The sequence below is a fragment of the Mytilus edulis genome, chromosome 9 (genome assembly GCF_963676685.1).
Source record: "Mytilus edulis chromosome 9, xbMytEdul2.2, whole genome shotgun sequence".
NCBI lineage: Eukaryota > Metazoa > Mollusca > Bivalvia > Mytilida > Mytilidae > Mytilus > Mytilus edulis.
In genome coordinates, this window is record NC_092352.1 from 14,096,908 (window position 1) to 14,122,365 (window position 25,458).

The following is a 25,458-nucleotide window of genomic DNA, read 5'->3' on the forward strand; positions in this document are numbered from 1 at the left end:
TCATAAATGTGATCTACTGAATTAGACTATTTACCGGATTTGTTATCTCATAAGCAACACGACGGGAACCACATGTGGAGCAGGATCTGCTTACCCTTCCGGAGCACCTGAGATCTTCCCTAGTTTTTTATGTGGTTCGTGTTCTTTATTCTTTAGTTTTCTATGTTGTGTTATATGTACTATTGTTTGTCTGTTTGTCTTTTCATTTTTAGCCATGGTGTTGTCAGTTTATTGTCGATTTATTAAAAGAGAACATTTAGATTTTGAAAAAAAGTAAAATCATAAAAATACTGTACTTGAGGAAAAGTCAAAACAGAAAGTCACCAATTCTTAACTTAATTTGACAAAATTGAACCATACTGCATGTTTTACAATTTCAGATTCATAAATGATTAAACAAACATATCATACTTTAGATTAGATCTGTAATATCCCTTTAAAAGAGGGACGAAAGATACCAGAGGGACAGTCAAACTTATAGATTGAAAATAAACTAACAAGGCCATGGCTAGAATTGAAAAGGCAAACAGACAAATAATAGTCAGAACACGCAACATAGAAAACTAAAGACTAAGCAACACGAATCCACCCAAAAACTGGGGTGATCTCAGGTGCTTCGGAAGGGTAAGTAGATCCTGCTCCATATGTTGCTTATAATATTACAAATCCGGAAAAGATTCGGTAGGTCACATTCGTGAAAAGGGAAGGGTATTGTAGTTACGACATAAAGAACATATCCGATATCATCTGTGAAACGGTTATTCCATAACAGTCAACCAAAGAGATTACAGTTATTCGTTATAAAAGTTTCGTTTTGAATTTTCAAAAGGAAAAAAACAAGTTTGTTTTATTAATTTTTGTTATCAGTTCATAAAACATTGTACTAAAAACGTGTAGGTGTTCAATATTAAATTGAGTTTTAAAGAAGCAGGACTGTCATTTGGAATATTATCTTCTAATATTAAGATACTATAAATTTACTTGACATGGGCAAAAAATCGAACTACTTCAGTATTTTTAAAATTGTATAAATAAAGGCAACATTAGTATACCGCTGTTCGAAAGTCATAAATCGATTGAGAGAGAACAAATGCGGGTTACAAACTAAAATCGTAGGAAACAAATCAACTATAAGAGGAAAACAACTATACAAGAGCAGAAACACTGAAGTGAACAAAAAACAAACGTCAATGCAATACTCACAAAAACGAAATAAGATAGCAACTGCCATTTTCCTAACTCGGTACAGGACATTTTAAGAAAAGAATAGTGGATTGAACCTGGTTTTTTTGCTAGCCAAAACTCACACTTGTATGGCAAAGTTAATATAACACTAAAATGACACCATTACATGAGTGGAATGCAGTACAAATAGATTCAAGCACATTTAGGACCGAGACATTTTCAATTAACAATTCCATGCCCATATTTTCCGATTAATATTCAATCATACAGCAGTGTTTTACTTTGTGTTTTATTCAGTTTTATTTATAATTAAACCACACGCGTTCCAATATTATATATATATATAGTAAGTTTTGTTCTGCGCACATATTTTAGAGTGAATTTCTACATGGACACAAATAAAAAAACAAATCATTCGAGTTTCTTGTATTAATGGACGATTATTTCATTCATACATTCTCAAAGGCAAATGCCTGAATACACATTTAATGCAAACATTTTAAAATGATTATCAGCATTATTGTTCAAACACTACATATCTTACTTTTATCAAGACTTTAAATTTGTGGAAACGTATTTTGTAACACATTTCGTCACAATAATGTTAAGCAAAGACTGCACTGATAATAGAGAAAATGTTATGTTAAGAATCTTTAAACATATACATAGACATGCTTTTACATACTAGTATAACTTAATAAATAAGCATAGGTAGGGCAAATGTTAAGTTTTAAAAGATAGATAGTGTTCATCTAGAATCAGGTGAAGGCTAAACAAACAAAATTTCAATTCAGAATATGCAAGTTGGGTTTTAAATTGTTCTTTACAGGCTTTTGTCCAGAGTTTGCTAGAATATGTATATTGCCTTGTACAAGGTTCTGGTAAGGTCTGCATTGAAAGTGACTTTGTTTTATTCTTGTGGATAGTCGATACTCGTTCTATTGTTTACGCATGACAGAAATTAATTTCTTCATGCATATTACGACAAAGCTGATCACTTCTCCCGACAGATTGCTGTCACAAAAAACTAATTATGTACATTTGCGTTGCTCACCCGTTTTAGTTGATATAACGGAACAATAACAACTGTCATAAAGTGTGAGGTTTGGCTAGCTATAAAACCTTGTTTAACCTATAATAATTCTGCAGAAAATGCCAGTACCATAACGGAATATATCAGTTGTTTGTCATTCATTTCGTTGCTTGGTATAGTTTTACGTTTGATTTTGTAAGTTTTTATAGAATTCTCTATTTTTGAATATAACTTGGAGTTTGGTATTTTTGTTAATATTATTTCATTGTGACGTCGCTGATACGTTCTGTTCAAGTTTGTTTAAGTGAAATGCCAATATGTAGTTCTAAATTGCAATATAATAATTACTAGTATTATATATTAAAGTTATTCTTTAATTTACCAGTAATTTTCAATATGTAACGAACAATTTTCCACATGTATGACCTAGCAATAAAACTTTGACTAGTAAACGCCCAGTCGTTGGTTATTTTATGTTTGTAATTTCGCTCAAAGACGCAAATGGGATGAAGGAGTAAAATTACTTTGCTGTGTTTTATCTACAATAATAGTAAGGTTTTACTTTTACTAAACTCGTGATATGTTATAAGTGTCATACATTTTAATGTATGATTCTGAAAATAGAGTTATGCATTATTTTATTATCTAGTGTCATAAATGAAAATGAGCATTCATAATGTTTATTCTTGGTTCTCACATTCGTACAATTCAAACATACAAATATAATCAAAAATACAATTACAACATTAAATATACAGAGACGACATCAACAAATGTAAAATCTTGTTTCGAGTATTTTTATCAAATGTGATCAAGAGCTAGCAATAATGTTTTTACATATACAGGTGGGCTTTTGTATCCCCCCGAGAGCTTGACTAGTCGATTATTTATAAATGTATGTTTTCTCTTATATAAAGTGATTATATATCACGCAAAAACGTATCCGGAACTAACATCTATTTTAAATTTTTAATATGATAAAGATTTTTCAATATTTGCAGGTAACGTCATATAAATTGTTTTCATCTTTGTAACTAAATTTGGATAGATTATTCAAAGTTAATCATCATGTTAACGCGGTGTAGGTCCTTTGAGAATCTAAAGTATCTTTTTCTGGTCTCAAAAGAAAATATATCAAATTAGTTATGCGCTCATGTAACATTATATTAAAGGTTATTTTAGTCAAAAAGTATATTTTTTAATGTTATACGTTTGTTTTTACTGATAAGATAAATGTCTTCTGAGAAAATGTAACGAAATCCCACAAGTTCGACAGATAGATAATAGTTCGGATGAACTAAATAATTTTAAACAACACTTTATTTATGCATACGTCCAAAGCGCTTTTCTGTTTTTAACTACATCAGAATCGCGAACAGCCGAATATTGAGAGTCACGTTTGTATAAGAACCGAAACAGTTACAGAGATATACGACCAGATAGGACGTTAAAACAACAGTCAAAGTCAACTTTTCCTGAGGGAGTTGAAAAATATATGAAACAACTAAAGACTTGGTTGCTTTTTTTAGATATTTTGTCATTTGTGGGGCTCTGGACAATACTAAACTAAAGAGGCAGTAAATGCGTAAACCATAGGAATGTGTTCATATAAATCATATAATATCATTCCCCTTCAAACAGGGGTCTATGTTCGCCATTTACATGGTTTAAAGTTGTTAAAACAGTATGGGTTTGACACATTTCTTATCATTCCACACTTATAATATCATGTTTTCCGTTAATAATCATAGTTCATTAATACCATTAGTAATAAATGCAATAAAATCGTTAACCCGTTTGATTTGTTCAACATTCAACAAATATTGAAACATTGATAATCTTCTTCTATCACATGTTCAAACATACGCACACGTTAGTCACTTTGCTGCCTTTTAAAATACCCGTATGAACTGTAACCTACCTAATCACTATCAATCAAAGGTTTGGGTTTGATCTTTTTTATCTTCAAAAATTATCCTTAGTAGCATGTAATGAGAGTTAATGACTCGTTTAACCCTTCTCTGTCTCCTTGCATGTGATGTTCTTTTTATTACTCATGCATACACATTTTACGGTTTTTCATTCTGTTTTATAATTTTGTTGATCCAACGAATATAATGTGAAACGTTTGTATAAATACCGTATTTACCCTTCTGACCACACCCTTCCCCGTAACTTGTTACACCGTAGACAATCCATCGCGTTGTACCGTTAATATTCTTTGGGCATAAAAGTGGGCCTCCACTGTCACCAGCACACGAATCTATCCCGCCTTTTTTGTAGCCCGCGCATATCTGTTTCTCAGTTATCTTGTAGTCGAATGCCTTCCGACATTTCTTCTTGTTAACAATAGGAACTTCAGCTTCTTGTAAAACAGTCGATCCGAAAAGATGCGTATTTTTTTCCTTTCCCCATCCAACTGTCATACACATTGTTTGGTCTGGAATGTCTTCTCCTTCCTCTGGTAGACATGCGTACTCCACGTTATTCTTTACTTTTTCTGGTTTCTTGAGTCTTAGCAAAGCAATGTCATTGGTTATTGTTTCGTAATCAAAGTTGTGATGTGGGTAATCACTATCAAGACGCAGGTCAACTTCCCTTCCTTCTACTAAACGCATATCGTGTTCTCCTATTCTGACAATTACCCTCCGTCGTTTGCCGCGTTTTCTTATACAATGTGCTGCCGTTAACACCCATCCAGGGGCGATAAGGGTCCCTCCACAATATTGTTCTTTCCATCTTGTTAAAATTGCAACCTGAAACATTTAATTTAGGAAAGTTATATTTAATATTTCCGACATTTATATACAAATATTGTTTTTATTCTACAATTTTTTGCCGGCACTTGAATTTCAGTTATAGTGGTGTAGTTTATATTCAAATCATTGTTTCTGATTTTTCAGAGACATCCACATAGCGCGAAGAGCAACCCAAAATAGATTGTTACGCAGATAAATTATATTCACAATACCGCTTACTCAACATGGAAGCGCAGTAACATGAGACTTTATTTGTACAAGCACAAAAAAGCAAACATTTATTTGTATATCTGTTACTTGTGCAATAGTTTGCTGATTGCAGGATACAATCATATAAATAGGGAAAAGTGCTCATTATCAAATTAAATGCATTTATTTACAATTTAAATACAAATATTTCAAAGAATCTGACCAAGTTAGAAAGTGAGAAAACACGGGTCAAATTAATATTGCGGAAGTGTAACAATAATCGGCACTCACAATTATAAAGATGAGATTGTAGTATTGCAATATAATATTTTTAAGAGTGTTAAAAACATAACGGTTTCATTTTCAGTTTAAATAAAAAAAAAAAAAAAAAATTCCCTTCTCCTTATGCACCCTTGCTTACGATCTGTGTGTTAGCACTTGCGCTTTCTTGGGAGTGTTGTCTCATGGCCGTTTACTACTATCTATTTTTGATTTATAAATAATAAATACCCGAATTAGCCTGACAAGGATCAAATCGGGTTTTTGATTCCTTTACACTTAAAATTAGTTCCGACTAAAGAAGAAGTGTTATAATACAATATAAATGATGAGTAAAATAGATTTTCGAGATTAAAGCAATGCACGTTTCATTCATCTTTATAATATTTTATCTATCATGTATCTCTTGTCTCTTTACGTTAAATATACAGATTTCCTAACTGTAATAACATGAATATTTTTTTTAAATATAATAAATGATTTGCGTAAAAAGTGGGTTTTTTTTGTGGTTATCATGCAAACCGTGTAAATTTATGAGTATTTTTGACAATATCATGCTCTTCATCTTTGATAATGATAGTTTTATCATAATGATTTACCTGCCACGGCCAGCTGTAAGGTGTGGCCTCTTTACCCCCTACTATTCTGTATGATCCGCCACTACGTACTCCGCACTGACCTTTCATGTCCTCTAGCGTTGATGATATTATAGTGGAATGGGTTTTCGACTTGTCACCTTCAAAATGAAAGATAGAATTTGTTTATTTAAAAAAAAACAATGTCAACATACATTTAGATTTTTCAATGTTTTCGTGAACTACTGAGAACATGTATCGTAGCTATTTCGCAGTCAACATATGCATGTACAAAAAAAACATGTTTTTGTGTGAAAAGCAACGGTGTCATCCTTTTAACACCGGAAGCTCTATACAGTCTATTTTAAATATTTATTGATGCAAAGAACTACATAGAAAGATATACATCATAAACTAGATGATAACCTTTCAAGTCGACGTAAAAATACATCATGCAACTAATTATAATGAAGTCTAACCTATTGGTACAGTAGTCTAAAGCTAGCAGTGTTGCCTGTTTTGGCATCCCAAAATGGTACTAAACAAACCAGTTTCGACATTGTTGAATTGAACGAAAAATGTATATATGGTATAATTGTTACAGTTGTCTCGACTTCTCGTGAGTAAACAATAAAATTTGCATATATCTAACAGTGTTATGCTGATGTATTTGACAATTTTGACATTTTCTCCAAGGGGTATTTTTTTCAGAGAAGGAGAGATCACACTCCATCAAGAATGACTGCAGTGTTTTAAAGATATTCATCAGACCAAGATGTACGCTAGAGACTTAATAAAAGATCATTTTTAAAACTTAAAAAAAAACCTTGAAGGCCACTTATATAAGCTAAATCATACTAAATAGATATTTACTGTGAATTCAGTAATATTCGTTAGATACCAATTTTCGAGGATTTCAAACCCCTTTGTTTATCATGGTATGCATATCTTTACGTTAAAAGTGTTTGATTTCTGCATAGTTATAGTTATCACGCATCTCATTTTGAACTTACTGTACAAAATTTCTAGGAATGTCTCATTTACGTATTTACTTGGGACAAAATCAATCCTTAATTTCTTACCAAAGAAAATAAGATTGTAAAGAAGAAAACGTAACTAAATACTCTTTCAATCGCTCTAGGTTATTAAAACAGCTTTTATAAAATTCTTGAGCTATTAGAAAAACAATACGATCATTAAAAATATTATGGCAGATAATATTTATTTAGTAAATGCATTTATTTTACATATGCAATTTTTGAAACATGTATTTTAGTGGGTGACGTTATAACTTAATGATTTTAGGAATCTGGTGTTTATAACAGATCTTCCGTTTCGTCTGTAATGAATTCATTTACAATTGTAACTCAGAACCTATGTAATGGCATGCAAATATAGGTCTTGTTTGTAGCTCACCTGGCCCGAAGAGCCAAGTGAGCTTTTCCCATCACTTTGCGTCCGGCGTCCGTCGTCCTTAACTTTACAAAAATATTCGCCTCTGAAACTACTGGGCCAAATTAATCAAAACTTGGCTACAATAATCATTGGGGTATCCAGTTTACAAAATGTGTCCGGTGACCCGGTCAACATAGGGGTAAAATGCAGTTTTTGGCTTATAACTCAAAAACCAAAGCATTTAGAGCAAATCTGACAAGGGGTAAAATTGTTTATCAGGTCAAGATCTATCTTCCCTGAAACTTTCAGATGAATCGGACAACCCGTTGTTGGTTTGCTACCCCTAAATTGGTAATTTTAAGGAAATTTTACTTTTTTTGATTATTATCTTGAATATTATTATAGATAGAGATAAACTGTAAACAGCAATAATGGTCAGCAAAGTAAGTTTACAAATAAGTCAACATGACTGAAATGGTCAGTTGACCCCTTTATAGAAGTTATTGCCCTTTATAGTCAATTGTCATTTTGGTATCTAGTTTTAAAAATGTGTGGCGTGAACCTGCCAACCAACCAAGATGGCCTCCATGGCTAAAAATAGTAAAATGTAGGTTTTGGCTTATATCTCTGAAACCAAAGCATTTAGAGCAAATCTGACAGGGAGTGTTCATCAGGTTAAAATTTATCTGCCCTAATTTTCAGACAAAACAGACAACCTGTTGTTGGGTTGCTGCCCCAGAATTTGTAATTTTAAGCAAATTTTGCAGATTTTGGTTATTTTCTTGAATATTATAATAGATAGAGATAAACTGTAAACAGCAATAATGTTCAGCAAAGTAAGATCTACAAATAAGTCAACATGACCAAAATTGTCAATTTACCCCTTAAGGAGTTATTGCCCTTTGTAGTCATTTTTTAACAATTTTCATAATTTTTAGAATATATTTTCCACTGTAATTACGGGGCCAAGTTCATTATAGATAGAGATAATTGTAGCAAGAAGAATGTCCAGTAAAGTAAGATCTACAAACACATCATGATCACCAAAACACAATTTTGTCATGAATTTATCTGTGTCCATTGTTTAATATGCATATAGACCCAGGTGAGCGACACAGGCTCTTGAGAGCCTCTAGGTTTTTTTTTAATTTGCTGTTATATATCTTTAGAAAACTATTTAAATTATTGAACAATTTTCCTCAAGCATAGCTCTGATTCTTTTATGTGGTTCTGCTATACATCCTGGTCTTCTTTATTTTTTGGTTATATCAGCACTTTAAATTTTAATAAGGTTTTGAATTTTCAAATTATTTCGCCTTGAGCATGAATGTAGAGACGGTAATTGTTGAAATGTGCATATGGTGCAGTAGAAATGGTATGGTTGGTCACCAGTATGTATTTTTTATATCAACAATTGACCGTTTTATATTAAAACGACAATCTATCGGTTCCACACGGGAAGTATAATACTGCTTCTGAAACAATTTTTTAATAAGACCAAAATCAATAGCAGCTATTTGATCGTTAAATCATCGGTAGTTTCGGATTCCCTGTGTACGATTGCCGTCGGTTCTTCCTGTTCTGTTCAGCAGGTATAAAAAGACGATTAACAAAACCTTCAAACGGATTACTATTATATAATTGTTTGATGCGGTTTTAAGCAAAAGATATAAATAATTTGGTAATTTAAATTGACGTTTTACATCAAATATCATCTTTTAATTACTTTCCACCTTCCCGTTATTCTGAGCAACCTGTACTGTTATTAATTACTTTTTTCTGTATTGATAGAATTTTGATCTATACATTTCAACATTCTTGGTTTGTGTAATGAAGTTTCTAAGCACTTTAAACAAAGCAAGGTCTCTGATTGCTGGCTTTTTGTAAACACAGCTAGGTCTCTGATTGCTGGTTTTTCGTAAATACAGCAAGGTCTCTGATTGTTGGCTTTTTGAAAACACAGCAAGGTTTCTGATTGTTGGCTTTTTGTAGACACAGCAAGGTCTCTGATTGCTGGCTTTTTAAAAAAACACAACAAGGTCTCTGATTGCTGGTCTATTGATGTTGTTGGATTGCAATTTTACAAGTAAAACCCGGCTAAGACTCTAGCATAATTTGAAACTAATGTTTCATGACATGAAAGGGAAAAAAATGCTACATAGAATTGTATGAACGTACGGTTATTTGAACAAACCTCAGAAACCATTATCTTCATAATCTCGAAAACAATAAGAGATAAAACTTATATAAAATCATAGCTTTCTGACATTTAGTAAACTAGGGCTGTATAGCCAGTCCAAGCCGTTTAAAACTTCAATCATCATCTAGTAAACGTCGGTTTAAGTCATTCCAGCACATTAGACTCGACAAATGTTTCTAGTACGTGTATAATCAAATATGTTCTACTCTCCAATATGTTCTTTTTGACTGGGCCCGAGTTGGTGGTGCTACGTCTTACAAGCCGTGGTGTAGTGGTTAGTGCATCGGACTACTAACACAAAGGTTCTTGGTTCGATTCCCGTTTAGGGATGAAAATTTCAGAAACTCAATTTTCGGCTCTCCCTTGACACTATCTGCAAGTATGGTCTTAATGAAACGATGATAGTCCGTCGGAAGGGGACGAAAAATGGCTGACCCGTGTTAAGAGAAAGCCATATCTCTTGCACGTTAAAGACACCCTTGTAGATATCGAAAAAGAGCAGGCTAATGCCGCTACAAGGCAGTACTCGCACCCGCAAAGTGGAAAGGGATTAATATAAGTTGCAAAACTTGTTTCCCAATCCACTATAAATAAATATGTTTAAACTCAAGTCTATACTCAAATTATTTTTGCGAAGAATGTTGTTGCAACCGGTGCTAGGACCCGTCTTAAATTTGCAATTAGGTGAGAGATTTGATTTGCTCTGAGTTGACTTTAAGATGAAGAATAGCAATAAAAGCTAATCTATTAAAGTCAAAGATATCAGTGAAAATCAAAACTAGTATTTAGAATGTCTGGTTCAGGACACTCTTCGGCCCATTTTTAATTTATAGTGGATGCGTTGATCATTTAAATTTAGGAATTCAAACGGAAAACCTTAAAAATATTGTTCAAATTTCCATAATTAAAAAAAAGCTCTATGTATAATGCCTTTGTCGCTTTTGTGGGTTTGTTTTCTCTCAGAATGTTCAGTTAACTAAAACCTAAGTTGTCTTATTGGACCATTATAGATATAACAAACGACAGCATCATGAATACCGCCAAAATTGTGTGACCGTATACAAAAACTACTGTTTCAAATTTGAATTGAGATTATTTTTTTTTGCACAGCAGTCACTCAATTTAGTAGCAGGTACAATTCCATACTGATTTGTAGTCAGCCAGTCCCTCGTATATATCTGTAAAGTAATTAATAGCCATTTGTATATCAAAACATTTTCACTCAAGACATACCAACGTCGTATGTCTATAAATCTCGAGTTTATTAAATAAATCGGGTCAGACATTGATAGACATTTTACCATGTTATCTAACACAGGACCATACGTATTTGTTTTAGGGTGATCAATCATAGGGTATTTTTCGATTTCAGATCAATATCGAGGAACTAGTTATTACCGAGTTAATAGCGGAAAGTCATCAACTCCACTTTGGCGAGAAATCATTTATCTACAATGAATATTATGAATCGGAGAAATAACCGGTCTGACATTGCCGTAATTTAATTTTCTTTGATGGTATACGTTATTAGATATAAACAGCAATATGCCTGAATATATAAATTACTTTTACAATTGAAGGTGTGGCACTTGCGTATTGCGTTCCATTTATATGCAGTCTGGACGTAAGTTTGTTATTTGTGTTTTATGCAATACTGTGCGGATAACAAAGAAAATAATTATCCAGCCCATTAATATCTGCATTGTCGCAGAAAAATTATACAGATAAAATATAGGGCGTGTGTTGCTTACATGTTTAATAATAATAGGTATTCTTAATTTTATGTACTGAGGTATTTTTGATTTGTTAAATTCACAGAATAAATGCTTACTTATCAACAACCTAATCTGTATCGGAACAATAACATCAACGGTACCTTTTTTTTCTGCACCAAGTTTCAGTGCAAACTTTTGCTAAATATAAAACATATCACACGACTAGCCTTTAAAATCTATGCTACTAAATTCTTAATTCCGCAATCATGTTTCACTGCTAGCTGTACATTGTTCGATACTAGTGAAGTAAGTTATTCAAAGAACAAAATGTGAATATTTGACCTGTTAAAAAATCCATTTATATAGCAGACTGTTCAATATCCTTGTCAGAAAAAAAAATAGTCTTCTGCTATGTACATATCACCTGTCATCAGAATTCACAATCGATTAATTTACAGCGGATCAGACGACTTTTCCGGTATTTAAAGATCGAAGACCGCGATAACATGTCTACCTAAAAAGGCGTAAGCCAGGGCCTACCGTGCAGGGACTGTATAGCCAATCAAGGTCGTTAAACAATTCCATTCGTTGTAAAATATCGCCAGTGATACAAGGACACAAATGCATCGTTTCGATCGGTGAACTACAGCAATATGTCCGAAAAGTTCGAAATTAAACGCAGATCGATAATTTTAAAGAGTCAGTCTGAACAATTTCACGGAGAATCGACATTAAAAGCACTTTGCACCTAGAGATTTCTCATTGGAGTTTAATGAAATGTATGTCAAAAATTTACATTATCCACATGTCAGCTGAGAAAAAATTGCTGCATTACACATTACATGCAATTACTTGGGAATATGTAATCCAATTACCATGTGCATTACAATTACAAAGGAGAAGGTCCGGTAAGGACTCATTTTGGCCTCAAATTTCAGTTTCATCTGAAGAAAGATTTTGACCACTTTTTAAACACTTAAGTGTCTATTTCACTTGATTCAATTAGTTTATGTGAAAGATTTTAACTGATTAAGTCATTAAAAACGATCCGATTGAAGCTCAAATATGAAAAATCTCTCAAATATGCCAAAAAACGTCACTTTTCAGATTGTTTTTGTCAAAAATGAAAGTGGCCGCATCCGTGTTCATCCACAACCTTTATATATGTTATGTATTATCATAAAATACAACTTACATTGCAATATTAAGGATGAACACGAATGCGGCCACTTTCGTTTTACACGGAAACCGTCTAAAATTTAACTAAAATGATAGAATTTTGAAGATTTCAGTAATTTAGCATGACTTAATGGTGCTACAACCCGATATATGTGCATTGTATTGTCAAAAACAGCCCATATTTATGTAGCAGAAGCATTCAACTGTCCAATAAATAACTAAACGTTTACATTTTAACAATTTTGTAAAACTGTTATATTTTTGGGCCAAAAAGGGGCCTTACCGGACCTACTCCTTTGCTTTACCCCATGCCTGCTTGAGATTAAAAAAAAATAGAACCATTGATTATTTTGGAGAGATTGTGCCGTTTCGAAATGTAAACATAATGTTCAAAACAATATTGCAAGTGTTCAGATGCCTACATTTCTCCTTGGTATCAAATGACAACGGTTTATATCAAAGATATTCCAATAAATCTAGTAAAGTTGCTAGCACAAAAGATGATTAATCCTAAGAATCGCACCTGTTTCAGTTCTTCACTCGTTTCTTAAAAAAGAAAATGCATAGGTTTTTGTTTCTTATTTAGCCCAAAGTATTTGACGTTTCTACTCTGTACACTAGTATTCCACATTTCAAACTAAAAGACAAATTGAAAGAGTTGGTATTGCTTTGCTTCGTAAAAAAGAATGGCCAACGTAGATACAAGAATCTTGTCTTAGGGAGGGGTAAATCCTACTTTGTAAAGGATCACTCTGATTCGAACAAAAAAATCTCTGAAACTGATATTATCAAGATGCTTGATTTCTTGATTGACAACATATTTGTTACGTTCGGAGGACGTGTTTTTCAACAGACTGTCGGCATTCCAATGGGAACAAACTGTGCCCCTCTACTTGCCGACTTGTTTCTTTATTATTATGAGGCTGACTTCATGTAGGAACTTCTTAGGAAGAAAGATAAGAAGTTAGCAATATCCTTTAACTCTACTTTTCGCTATATAGATGATGTTCTTTCACTAAATAATTCAAAATTTGGTGACTATGTGGAACACATCTATCCAATCGAGCTAGAGATAAAGGATACTACAGATACAGTTAAGTCGGCCTCATATCTTGACTTACATCTAGAAATTGACAATGAGGGTTGGTTGAAAACAAAACTTTACGACAAAAAAGATGATAAATTTTACGGACGCCATCACGAGTTGGCTGACCGTTATGGAATAACCGTTTCACAAATGATATCGGATATGTTCCTTACGTCGTAACTACAATCCCCTTTCCTTTCATGAATGTGACTTACCGAATTAGACTATTTACCGGATTTGTTATCACATAAGCAACACGAAGGGTGCCGCATGTGGAGCAGGATCTGCTTACCCTTCCGGAGCACCTGAGATCACCCCTAGTTTTTTGGTGGGGTTCGTGTTGTTTATTCTTTAGTTTTCTATGTTGTGTCGTGTGTGCTGTTGTTTGTTTGTCTTTTTCATTTTTAGCCATGGCGTTGTCAGTTTGATTTAGATTTATGAGTTTGACTGTCCCTTTGGTATCTTTCGTCCCTCTTTCAAAGCACACGAATTCGATGGTATGTTGTTGGCTAATGAAAAGGTCTCAAACCAATGCATGTTTTAGCCGAAGCCATTATGACCACGGACATATAATACAATGTTTCCCAAATACGTTTATAGGCATTGGCTTATATGCTCAACAATATTAATCTTTTAGAATCTTTCAATTTTAGTGATAAGTATGTGAGCCCATCTGGAACAGCTCGAATTTCATTTTTTTTTTTCTTATATTTTGGATATTGCGTTTTAGATGAAATAAACACTGGTCATTGGTTTTCATAACAAAATCAGCAAAGTGGAACAATAATCATGTTTCAAGTTAATATAGTTCCTTAGTTACTACCACATTTTTGTTTTCGAAATCCAAAAGTTTAAAACTATGTACCTTTTGGTCTTGGTCTTGATGGCTCGCGATCTTTAAAACCTGATTTACGTCTATGTTTACTTTGTTTTTCAGATGAAGAATAAAATGGATTAAGTGTTAACTTTTTACAAGACGTCCTTCGTGGTCGGCATTTCTTTTCTTCTTGTATATAACTACTACCGCATATATCGGATTCTTTACATTTTCTATTCCGTCTTCGCTTACACGCACGAGTACACCTTCCCCAATTGGACCATGTATCATATAACAAGTCATATAAAAGTTCTTCTATCAATCTGTTTCTCCTTCTGTAGCCTATAACTTTGTACGATAAAGAGTTACAGGTACCAGTCTTTCTTATACACTTTTGTTTGTCTTTGACGATTGTATCACCACATACTTTGTGATGCATACATGTCCGTTTCCGAGTTTGTTCGCACCTTCTGTTACATCTAGACCAAGCAGACCACGTGCTATAATTGTCACTTAATAATTTACTGGACAGAAGATTGTCTAAAGAAGTATTAGCTTTCTGGATCATTCTGTTAACTGTTGTTCGTTTGCTGTCTATATCCTGAAAAATAAGAATATTAATATAAAAAAATAGAAGAATGCAACCGTAGAACATTTATGTCCCCACCAAAGATTCTAGGGAGCCTAGCTATGATTGTATTTATAAGTACAAAGCATTATTCATGTATACGAAATACTTGTGTCTTATGGACTGTTGGAGGGTGTTATTTCAACGATTTGTAATTCTTAAATCTGCTATAATTTTCGAATTAAAGGGACCAAATTGTCTTTAATACCATCACCAGTTGACATTTATAAAACCCCTTTTAAATCAATTTTAAAAACCAAACAGACAGGAGCTATATATAGACAGTATAATTATATTACGTTAATCAAATAAGTCTAGTTTATTACTACCCAAATGAAAAACTCGTAATTGCAAAAAATGAATTTGACTTTTAAATATCTTTTCAATAAAACTGGTGTTTGATTTTCCATAAAGAGGTAATTTTACAATTACAACTAAAAGCATTGTGTTGTGCCTCCTGACATTTTGAAGTAATTGTTAAAAATATTACCATAACTGTTTTTTGTAATTAAAACGTACATTCAAATAGTCTAATAGCATTTAGAAATTTAATTTTAGAAATTGTTAATGTATACGCATTCACGGCTGGTTATTTAACTGTTAGATTTCATCTGATATTATTTTAATTCAATTAGGAACACGATAGAAAGCTAAGAATAAAATGGCATAGACAGAAACGTGTATACCTTCGAATTTCCCAAAGGATTATTTTTCTTGTAGTCACGAGAGGTTTGAATGCCAGAAGAATGTATAAGTCTGTTGAGAACTTTGAAGTAGAACCCATCTCGTCCTATAGCACCTTATAAGGTGACTAATAGATGTTTATTTATGGACATTCTGTCCTTCTGATGGATAGCTGTCTCATTTTTGTTGACTTTTATCCCATATCACTTTATACACGAAAAATATAAATCTGCGGGTCAAGTTTTCTATATTTTCGATTATTTTTTTTTTCTATATTTAAACGTCATTGCACGCTGTTTTTCATTAGATGTGAAAGTCGAAATTCACACCCTCCATCTCGTTCGATCCACTTTTCAGAATATATCTACACAGAATATATCTATTACATTAATTTTTAATTCGTTCTCGTTCCAATATGCGTGAAATATTTGACACTGGACATTAACAACAATGATATAACCGATCAAAATGCAGAAAGTTCCCTTTTGAAATAGAATAAACAAAATGCATACAGTTGTCTACCTTCTTATAATATGAAAAAAATAAGTTGTGGTATGATTGCCAATGACACAACTAGCCATCGAATTTCAAATGAAGTGGATGTAATCAATTATAGGCAACCGCACGGCCTTCAACAATGAGAAAAACTGAGTTACTCATACCGTGTGGTCGAATACACCTGAAACCTTTTTTTTCTCTATTTAAAACTAAACAAAATGACTAAAAAGAAAAAGCCCTTCCCAATGCCAAATAACTTATATACCTAGTCAAGCTCCTTATGAATCTATATATTTATAAATCCTTGCCTTTCATATATTTGGGTGGAGAGGTAAATCAAGAAAATCACTTCGGACGCACGAATTTTTTATTACATCTACAGATTGTCCACTTCATTAATGTGTCATGATCAGTAAATATCTTTTGGGACACAGTGGCCATACAATTAGAATAAAATGTTTAACGTAATAAGGTATCTTATTCAAGACTTAAAAGCTATCATCTTTAATTAAATCGTCAACTATCTGTATAAAGCAAATATTTTTTTTTTACTTTTTTCATATATCATTATCAGATATATAAAATAATAACAGTGAAAATATGTCATTTTCTTTTGATTTTAACTGAAAGAAAGCGGATTAGGAGAGACACGCGTCCTCAGGACAAATTCCTGACATCTACAGCGAAGTCAGATGATAGAAATCTTAAAATGTCGATTTCTTCAGGATAAAATATTTCATTCATAAGCTGAACTTGTAGATTTTATCATCGACAAACACATGTCAAAACTATTTTAAACATATCTCTGCATTTAAAATACGTTAACATGTTTTCCGAAATAAGATTCAAACTAATTAGCAAAGGAATTGAGACCTGGAAGGAAATACAAATGTATATGCATATTTAAAGATGAAACATCTGGAAAAAATATTGATTCTAGTCAACATATATATATATATATAGCCTATGAAGTTGTAATTATATAAATAAGTAAGAGTTTTACCTTCATAGTTACTTTAAATATGCAGCAATTAATACCTATAATTATCAACTCCGGTCATTTACATCTAATAATAAAGTAGGTCAAATAACTATAATTATCTTAACATTTGCTTTTGGGTATTAAAGACTTAGTGGTTTTTTTTTACTACAGATCCCTCAATAATTGTTTGTTGCACAACGTCCTATATCCCTCAAAAGTACTTATATGTAGTGTTGTACTTGTTTAAATAAACAGGTTGTATACTAGATAGATAATAAACAGAAGCGAACGATACCAAAAGGACATTTATAAACTCATTATAAATAAGTGTGTACGACAGGCGCGCGTTTCGTCTATAATAGACATATCAGTGAGGCTTGAATCAAAAGAGTTAGAAAGGTCAATTAAAGCATACAACATGAACAGTATATATCCAAGTTTGTTACGTGTTCGATTAGTAGTCTCTAAATGACGACTTGACAGTACTAGTACACTAACCTGTAAATCGGTCATCGACATTGCTGCCTGACGTGTTTGTGTAATTTTGAGAATGCACTACAAGAAGGATGTATGTCTTAACTAAATAATCTGCATCAAATTAGTTTACAGAAAATGAGCAGTAATGCAACAACCCGTCAAAATGCCAAAAATTTCGGTTAGAGGGTTAACTACAAAAATCAATCACCATTTATCTGACTATTAACAGTATGTTGGTCGCATTTTTTCAACCTCATGTATTTTTATTCTTTTCAAGTGTTGCCTCTTGATATCAGATGTTTGACATTTTGCTCTAACATTTCGTTCAAGGCACTTACAGAGTGTCAGACTAAAAATAGTTCATAAACTGAAAATCCTAAAATTAGCTATATATGTTGCATCAAATGTTTGCCGTCCGAGACCACAATTATTTCGTAGTGCATTTCTTTTAGAAAATAAATGAAAATTAAAAAAAATCCCACCTGGGCTTTCTCAATAAAATTTTACAGTGTGTTGTACTACTTTTGGGACAAATTATATTAAAATTATAGAAAACTTCATCGGCTCTAACTCAAAATATGGACAATTTTATGAAATCTTTTGACAGCTTCCGAAGTGCTAATTTTCAACCTTTTTCAGCTGGACCAAATCACTACTTTCCTTTAAAATTCTGAACCCAAATTTTCTTACAGTGTAATTTCATCCCCCTTCTTGCAATTTGAGGCATTAAACATGGAGAAATAAATTTGGAAGGGGTATAAAAATTAATGGCAAGTTACCCAATGTCAACACTAGGGACTATATTTGTGAACAACGGACCAACTATTGTAGCTCAAACCCTTTTTCCCTCACAGCAATATTACTGATAAAGTTCCATTGATACCAAATATACGTATAGTACTTCAAATTTCTTTCTATGAATTAACTACCCTTCCATCTTTCTAACTGATATTGCTATATGTCTGTTACATATATAGTCAAGTCTTTCCACTATTTTCCGGAAAGTTGCGTGATAAAGGTGCTTATTATTGGACTAACACAATAAACTGTCGACAAATCTTCATTATAATACCGCTTACCAAAGAAGGACATAATAGGTAAACTTTTTGTCACATCGTGTAAAAAATTCTAGTATTATTTGCCTAAGATAACTAATTTTAATTATGTTTGACCACGAATTCAAACTGCCAACGGAAATTTTAAGGGCATAATTGACATGATTGACAGGGTTAGAAATGTTGCCTTGTATAAACAGGCCACAGTCCGATAGAACCTTCCTAAGATTTGAGTCGGTTCTGCCAAACGTGGCTGTGTACTTATACATTCAGCTGAGCAATAACGGACTCTCCTCCAAAACATGGGATTTACTTTCAGATGGGGGAAGTGTAGTAAGGGGATCTTTTGAAAAAGATATTATGTTTTAACATTACATGCATGGATTCAAACTATAGATATGTTTCATGGGAAATTTTAGTTTGACTGTTTGTAGTATTCACTATAAAATAAACCATCAAAGACACCAGATAATAATGGCATACTATAAATATAAATATGCCTTTGATTAAGTAGTATCCTTGAAAGAAATCCTATTTTCAAACAAGTTTTCAGTTTTTAAGAAAAAAGCGTGAACCCAAATTATTTTTAGTGAACTGAAAAACTGAAATATCAAATTAAATAAAGCAATAACTATTAACTATAAACACAACTATAAAATATTATATATCATCTAGCATTATTATTTATTCCGTTAAACTTCGCCTAAAAAAGACTGGGTATAAAACCGATGTTACTTAGAAAAATCTTCTCTAATTTTCTTTTTTTTTTAAACGCTAGAGTTTCTGTGTGTTCTGTTGTCATTAAATTCAAACTTTCTAAAGAAAAGAAACATTCCACTCACAGTCATTTGTATACAAATAGTTTTTAAAATGTACTTTGAAATTATTCATTGAGCTGTTTCCCTATTCAGATGTCTCGGACGTAAAAACCATTTCACTAAAATTGAAATTGATTTGAATTGAAACGTAAATTAAATCCTTGAGCGAGGGAAAGGGTCATTGAGGACTTTTATCAATGGAATACAGCTTTGAGAAATGAGTTTACGCGCACGTACTATTAATGACGTCTGCTAAAAAGACGTATCAGTTGGTAAAAAAAAAAACATATCAAAGATAAATTTCATTACACTAGATATTTTATCAATAATTATTTATGATATAGAGTATTTCTTTTAATCAATTGGTGATGTTTATTTTAATAATCGTCAGATTGCGAATAGAACAGACATGTTGGTAGTTCCTATTTCCTGATCATTTCCATCGGCAATACACTTAAATTGGTTTTTGGGGAAATATGCTTCGTTAAAAATGAAGTAGAAAGTTGCTAAAACCCGTGACACAGCGTGAAGGTTAAACAGGATGTGTGTAGAGCTCCTATCAGTTTTACGTAAAAACATAGTAGTAGTAATTATAGACTAAGTAAGTAAACAAGATAATTAGTATAATTTCTGTAGATATAAGAAAAAACAGAACACGCGCAAGCTGTTCTCTAAAAATAGTTTACGCAACATTCCCTTCAGTCGTGGTGTTAGTAAAACAGTTACGATTATCGCCAATTACACTTCCTGATATTTGAAGTAATGCTTCATATTTTTCCTATTTTTTAATGATTAATGAGAAATGTCTACAGGATGAGCGTTATTTTTCATTCGTTTGAACTAATGACACCTAACCTATTCAGAAACAGCACCTGTTAATGAGTTTTTGACTGGAAATGTATTCGGAAGTCACGAACTATTCCAAAATAGCAAAAACAATTATACCATCACATTACCAATAAACACTATCCTAAAATGAAATATAATTATCAGCATCGAAGATTACCTTCGGTGTAATTAATTTTAAATTAAGATTCATAGTTTTCTGGAGATTACCAGGAAAAAACACCTAATTAATAAACACTAAATTATATATGTCGGTTAATCTGTACTGATAGTTCGTTCTTCAAGTAAGCGATGCACACTCAAAAATTGAATATTTTATGTTACTTCAAATATTTTACATTATATTTATGACGTTAATTACCAGTTATATGTAAAGAAAATAACTTACCAATGTTGAACTTTCAATCACATTTAGAGACACAATTAAAGTTGCTGTGAAGGTTAATATTTCATGTAAACACACCTGCATTCTCACTTTTTCTACATCCAGACAAATATAACGTACATCCGTAATCTGTTGTAAAATCTCAACACGGGTGATTCCTTTAAGTATGCAAGTATCTAACAGGTGGGCGAAAGCATTGGAAATTGTATTCCACCCGTCCAAATAGTCAACATCACCAAGAAATTTTAATATACATAGGAAATTACTTATAAATTAGAAATTACAACCAGGCGTGCTCTATTGAATAACAATACATAAGTCAATCCCAAATGTTCATAATATTAAATTTGTCCTATGTAATTTTGATATAAGCACGCGGTTAACTCCTCCTTATTTTTTAGTTGTATTATCCCACAGACAGTTCACAAATCAGCTGAAGGCAATCACTGCAACTCTAATTACATACTGTTAGACGAGAAATCTGTCAATATATTTTGATTATTGGCCAAATCTATCTAGATTCGTGACATACTTTTAATATTTGAATTTTAAAGTGTAAGTATATATTGACAAGGCAATGAAATATGAAGGTCGATGGACGTCTGATAAGAGACTTACACCTTCAGCGAGATGCTCTATATTTATGTTTAACCTAAAGCCATGTTTTACATTGTTATCTTGATAATGGGTTATTCTCCAGGTGTTATCAACATGCAGGAAGGTACAGATAACATTAAACATTATCTATTATTCATAATTGTCACCTAGGTCATTCGAACGAGTTATTAATACTTCATTTTCATTGCTTGCCAATAAGTAATTTTCAATGAATGTAACGACTTTTGTGTTTGCTTGTGAACTGTCTAGAGAGTACATGTATACTATAAATGGTACATTAATTTATATTAGGGCTAAATACATTAAAAGGCTGATTTTTCGTACACCTTTGACATGTTTAGCACAAAAACTTGTTGATCCGTTATTTTTGTTTGAAGGTAAATAAATGAAAATTCTTTAGACATGTGTTACTGAATTAAAAAGATCCGATCGTTCTTTATTCTCGTTTTGGGTAGTAGAGGAAGAGCTGGACAATATGATTGCTTTTTTTTTAATTATCACAAGTTCGTACATATAGGCGAGTGAACTCATCTTATTGTTATATCACGCTAATTCGTGTTCATGTAAACTGCAGATGTTTGTCGTTTTTGTTTAGATCGAAAGTTTTGACTCCTGTTATTAGGAGCGTAACACGCAATGATAGTGTAGTTGGCGAGATTTGTTCTAGTGAGTTATGCTTTTGGAAATAACGCTAATTAATAATTCATTTTTTCCATACTTGTAAGGTAAAAGGGGGTGGTACGCAGAGGCTGATCCAGCCCCCCCCCCCCCCCCCCGTTTATGAGAAACATTTGGTTGATTATTAGAGAATCACTGAGTCATGACCGGAGAGGCCCCCCCCCCCCTCTTAGGCAGTCAGTGGGCCCCCACTTATGAAATTGTTTAGATCCGCCACTGGGACGTTTATCTTTAAAGCGTGTATAAATACCAATTTGATCAGACTGTGGACGTAATATCTATCCTTGTTAGTGATGGGTTTTAGATTTTACTTTTTTGAGGGGATAGGGGGTTCTTATGCAACTTTAAATATTGCTAGTCTAGTAAGGTAAGTGTAATACACGTTACCTACAAACATAAAAAAGAAAATGTGGTATGATTGCTAATAAGACAAAGCTCCACAAAAGATCAAATGACACAGAAATTAACAACTATATAACCGTACGGCCTGCAACAATGAGCAAAGCCCATACTGCATAGTCAGCTATCAAAGACGCCAAAATGACAAATGTTAATAAATTGAAGCTAGACAACTAACGGCCTAATGTATGTACAAAGCTCACATACACCTTATCGCTAATCCCGGCTGACCCGGCCACTTGAACTTTTGACGCATACAACAATCACTTTTCCATTGTGGCGTCAGATATTTTGTATTGTGACGTCAAAATTTTACGGGAACCTGTGTGATATCCAGTAATGGCGGACAAATAGCGATAAGGTGTATTGTTATTGACCGTTCACCGGCTTACATCCTGTACAGGGATAATGATTGAAAAAGCTCGTATTTAAAACACTACACCTTTAACAGCAAATACATTCAATGCTGGATATTTTTTTCTTCCCTATAAATATATAACGATTCTATATTTATAAATCGGGAAAAGATTTCCCCACTGCACGTTATCAAATTCATGATTTAAACGGATACATACAACACTGAATACATGTGCGTGTCCGTGAAACTGTATAAATATTTATCAACCACTTTTATATACGAAATTACATCTCCAACGCTGCTATGTACATGTTCAGAGCTTGAGTATAATCCTCAGAGCTGAACTTTACATATCCAGTGATGGAGTTTACGTCTGCAGTGCTAGATTGAAAATCTCTAGCACTGGAACTTATACCAGCCACACAAGACATTATCTACATCATTTTCAACGCAATACTTTATATCTGCTGTGCTAAGCTCTCCGTCATTAGCGCTAGTGTGTAGTATTTTCAGCTTAAGCTTCTTCATTTTGAGCGCTCTACTAAAAAAAGTCCCTATTGTTACTCTAGTACAGTCTACAAGTTGACATACGAGTTATCTGTGTTACGTCTAATTGTTACTATTCGTCACAACGGTTATGAGTGCATGTTCTTCAGTTGTTGTCGTTTTTTGCTGTTTATCATATTTGTAGTGTGATTATAATAATTTGGGGTTTTTTTGCAGAAATTAGGCTGTTACTTTTCTCTTTTGAATTGCTTTAAATAAATTTGTTATTTCAGGTTATTGTAACGCTTGTTGTGCAGCATGGGTTTTGGCAATTGGTGAAAGCCTACCGGCGACCTATAATTGCTAACAACCTTCTGCGTCATTTGGTCTCTGGTGCAGAATTTGAATTCATACAACATATTTTATTTTCATAGATTGCCATATGATGATTTTTAATGTCAGAATATTCATTCATTAAGTAAACATTCGGCCTGTTTGAAAATGGATAATTGGTCTCTAGGTCCTTTTTTGAAGAGACCCAATACTGAATATGCATTTAGATATCTAAATTACTTTTATGTATAAGGACATTCTTCATAATGAAACTGACAAATGAACTGAAGACTGATTACAGTATATCATTATAGTATAACAACGCGTGACCGAACGACGCATGGATTAAACGAGTGCGCAGCACGAGTTTAATCCATAGCGGCGTTCGGTCACAAGTTGTCTTATTTTTGATATTCAAATACGGCGATTAGTTATACTTTTTATTACATTGTCAAATGGCTTTTTTTTGTGAAATTAATGTAGAAAATGTAGGGGACTATATGTTTTTCCTACGCATTTACAATTTGTTTTGATCCGACGTTATCGACGTCTTGACAACGCCTATTGTTGTAAGACGTCAGAGAGTGAAATAACCACGTTTATTTCACATGTGAAATTATCGGTTTTTATTTAACTGGGAAATAAATGTAATTTATTGCAACCAATGTAATATTTCTCATTATTATTGTAGAAGCAGTAGCCGTTCATGTGCCTGCTAGTTATAGAGGGTGAATATTTGCGTTTTCCAATATTTTTATATTTTTTTAATTGAAAATAAATCATTAATAGAAGAAGTTAAAATATTTTCGGACAGTCAAACAGCAATTGGAATTTTAACATTAAACTGGAAAATTGAAAATCATCGATCCACTTCACATGAAATTATCTCCCTTATCAAATCAATTCAAAAACACCATGGAATAAAAATTAATTTTGATTGGACCCCAGGACATGCAGATGTTAGAGGAAATGAAATAGCTGATAAACTAGCTAAAGAGGCAGCTAAAGAGGCAAATCAAATTCAAAAAGAAGCTCATATTACAGTAACTAAACAAGATATTAAAACAGCAGCAAGAATTTTAGTAAATAAAAAGTGGCAACATAGATGGGATAATAGTGATACAGGAAGATTTTATTATAACTTTCATCAGACTGTCAGCAAAAAATCTACATTTGATTATCCAGAACATAAAACAGCAAAAATTATTAGAAATTTAAGATCAGGATACTACCTAAAAAATTACCAGAACAAAATCAATCAAAATATAGACCCCAAGTGTGAATGTGGTCAATTAGAAACTGTGGAACATTATTTATTATTTTGTGAAAATTATGAAGAGGCAAGACAGAAACTTATACATGAGATATACTTTAACACAGGATCGTTGCATATTGATTTGGAACTTTTATTGTCAATAGAAAAAAACGACAATGTCTCCGTCTCTAATGAAACACTAATGCGATTGTTGGGTGACTTTATTTGCGAGTCGCGCCGGTTTGATTAATGTAATGTTAAAAAAAAAAAATTTTTTTTTTTTCCTTTAAATTTTCATGTTAATAAATAAATGTATATATCTTTTTAATTTTTGTAAAAATATGTTAAGCAGTTGCCACCTAATAGTATATATCTTAAAGTACAAGTGAGTTGTTTACCAGAGTGAAATATATACACGCGAGACTTGAAAAATTACAAGGGAGACAATCCAGTGTCAACAGCGACACCTACAGAATACAAAATACAGAATATTTTTTTTACATTCCTTCTTTTTTTTATTTAAATCCGGTATATTAAACTTCTCC

The 25,458-nt window shown here is 32.7% G+C and overlaps 2 protein-coding genes across 2 annotated transcripts; one reads left to right on the forward strand and one right to left on the reverse strand.

Moving 5' to 3' along the window:
• Positions 1-2,882: 2,882 nt before the first annotated feature.
• Positions 2,883-21,435, reverse strand: LOC139487670 (serine protease hepsin-like). The gene is made up of 4 exons (XM_071272628.1): positions 20,790-21,435; positions 14,462-15,014; positions 6,045-6,181; positions 2,883-4,974 (listed from the first exon to the last, which is right to left on the reverse strand). Exons 1-4 carry the CDS (start codon positions 20,868-20,870, stop codon positions 4,288-4,290), a joined length of 1,458 nt encoding a protein of 485 aa, XP_071128729.1. The 5' UTR covers positions 20,871-21,435; the 3' UTR covers positions 2,883-4,287.
• A 35-nt stretch (positions 21,436-21,470) lies between these two features.
• LOC139489831 (uncharacterized) lies at positions 21,471-25,163 on the forward strand. The gene is made up of 2 exons (XM_071276677.1): positions 21,471-21,507; positions 24,448-25,163. Exons 1-2 carry the CDS (start codon positions 21,471-21,473, stop codon positions 25,161-25,163), a joined length of 753 nt encoding a protein of 250 aa, XP_071132778.1.
• The last annotated feature ends 295 nt before the right edge of the window (positions 25,164-25,458 follow it).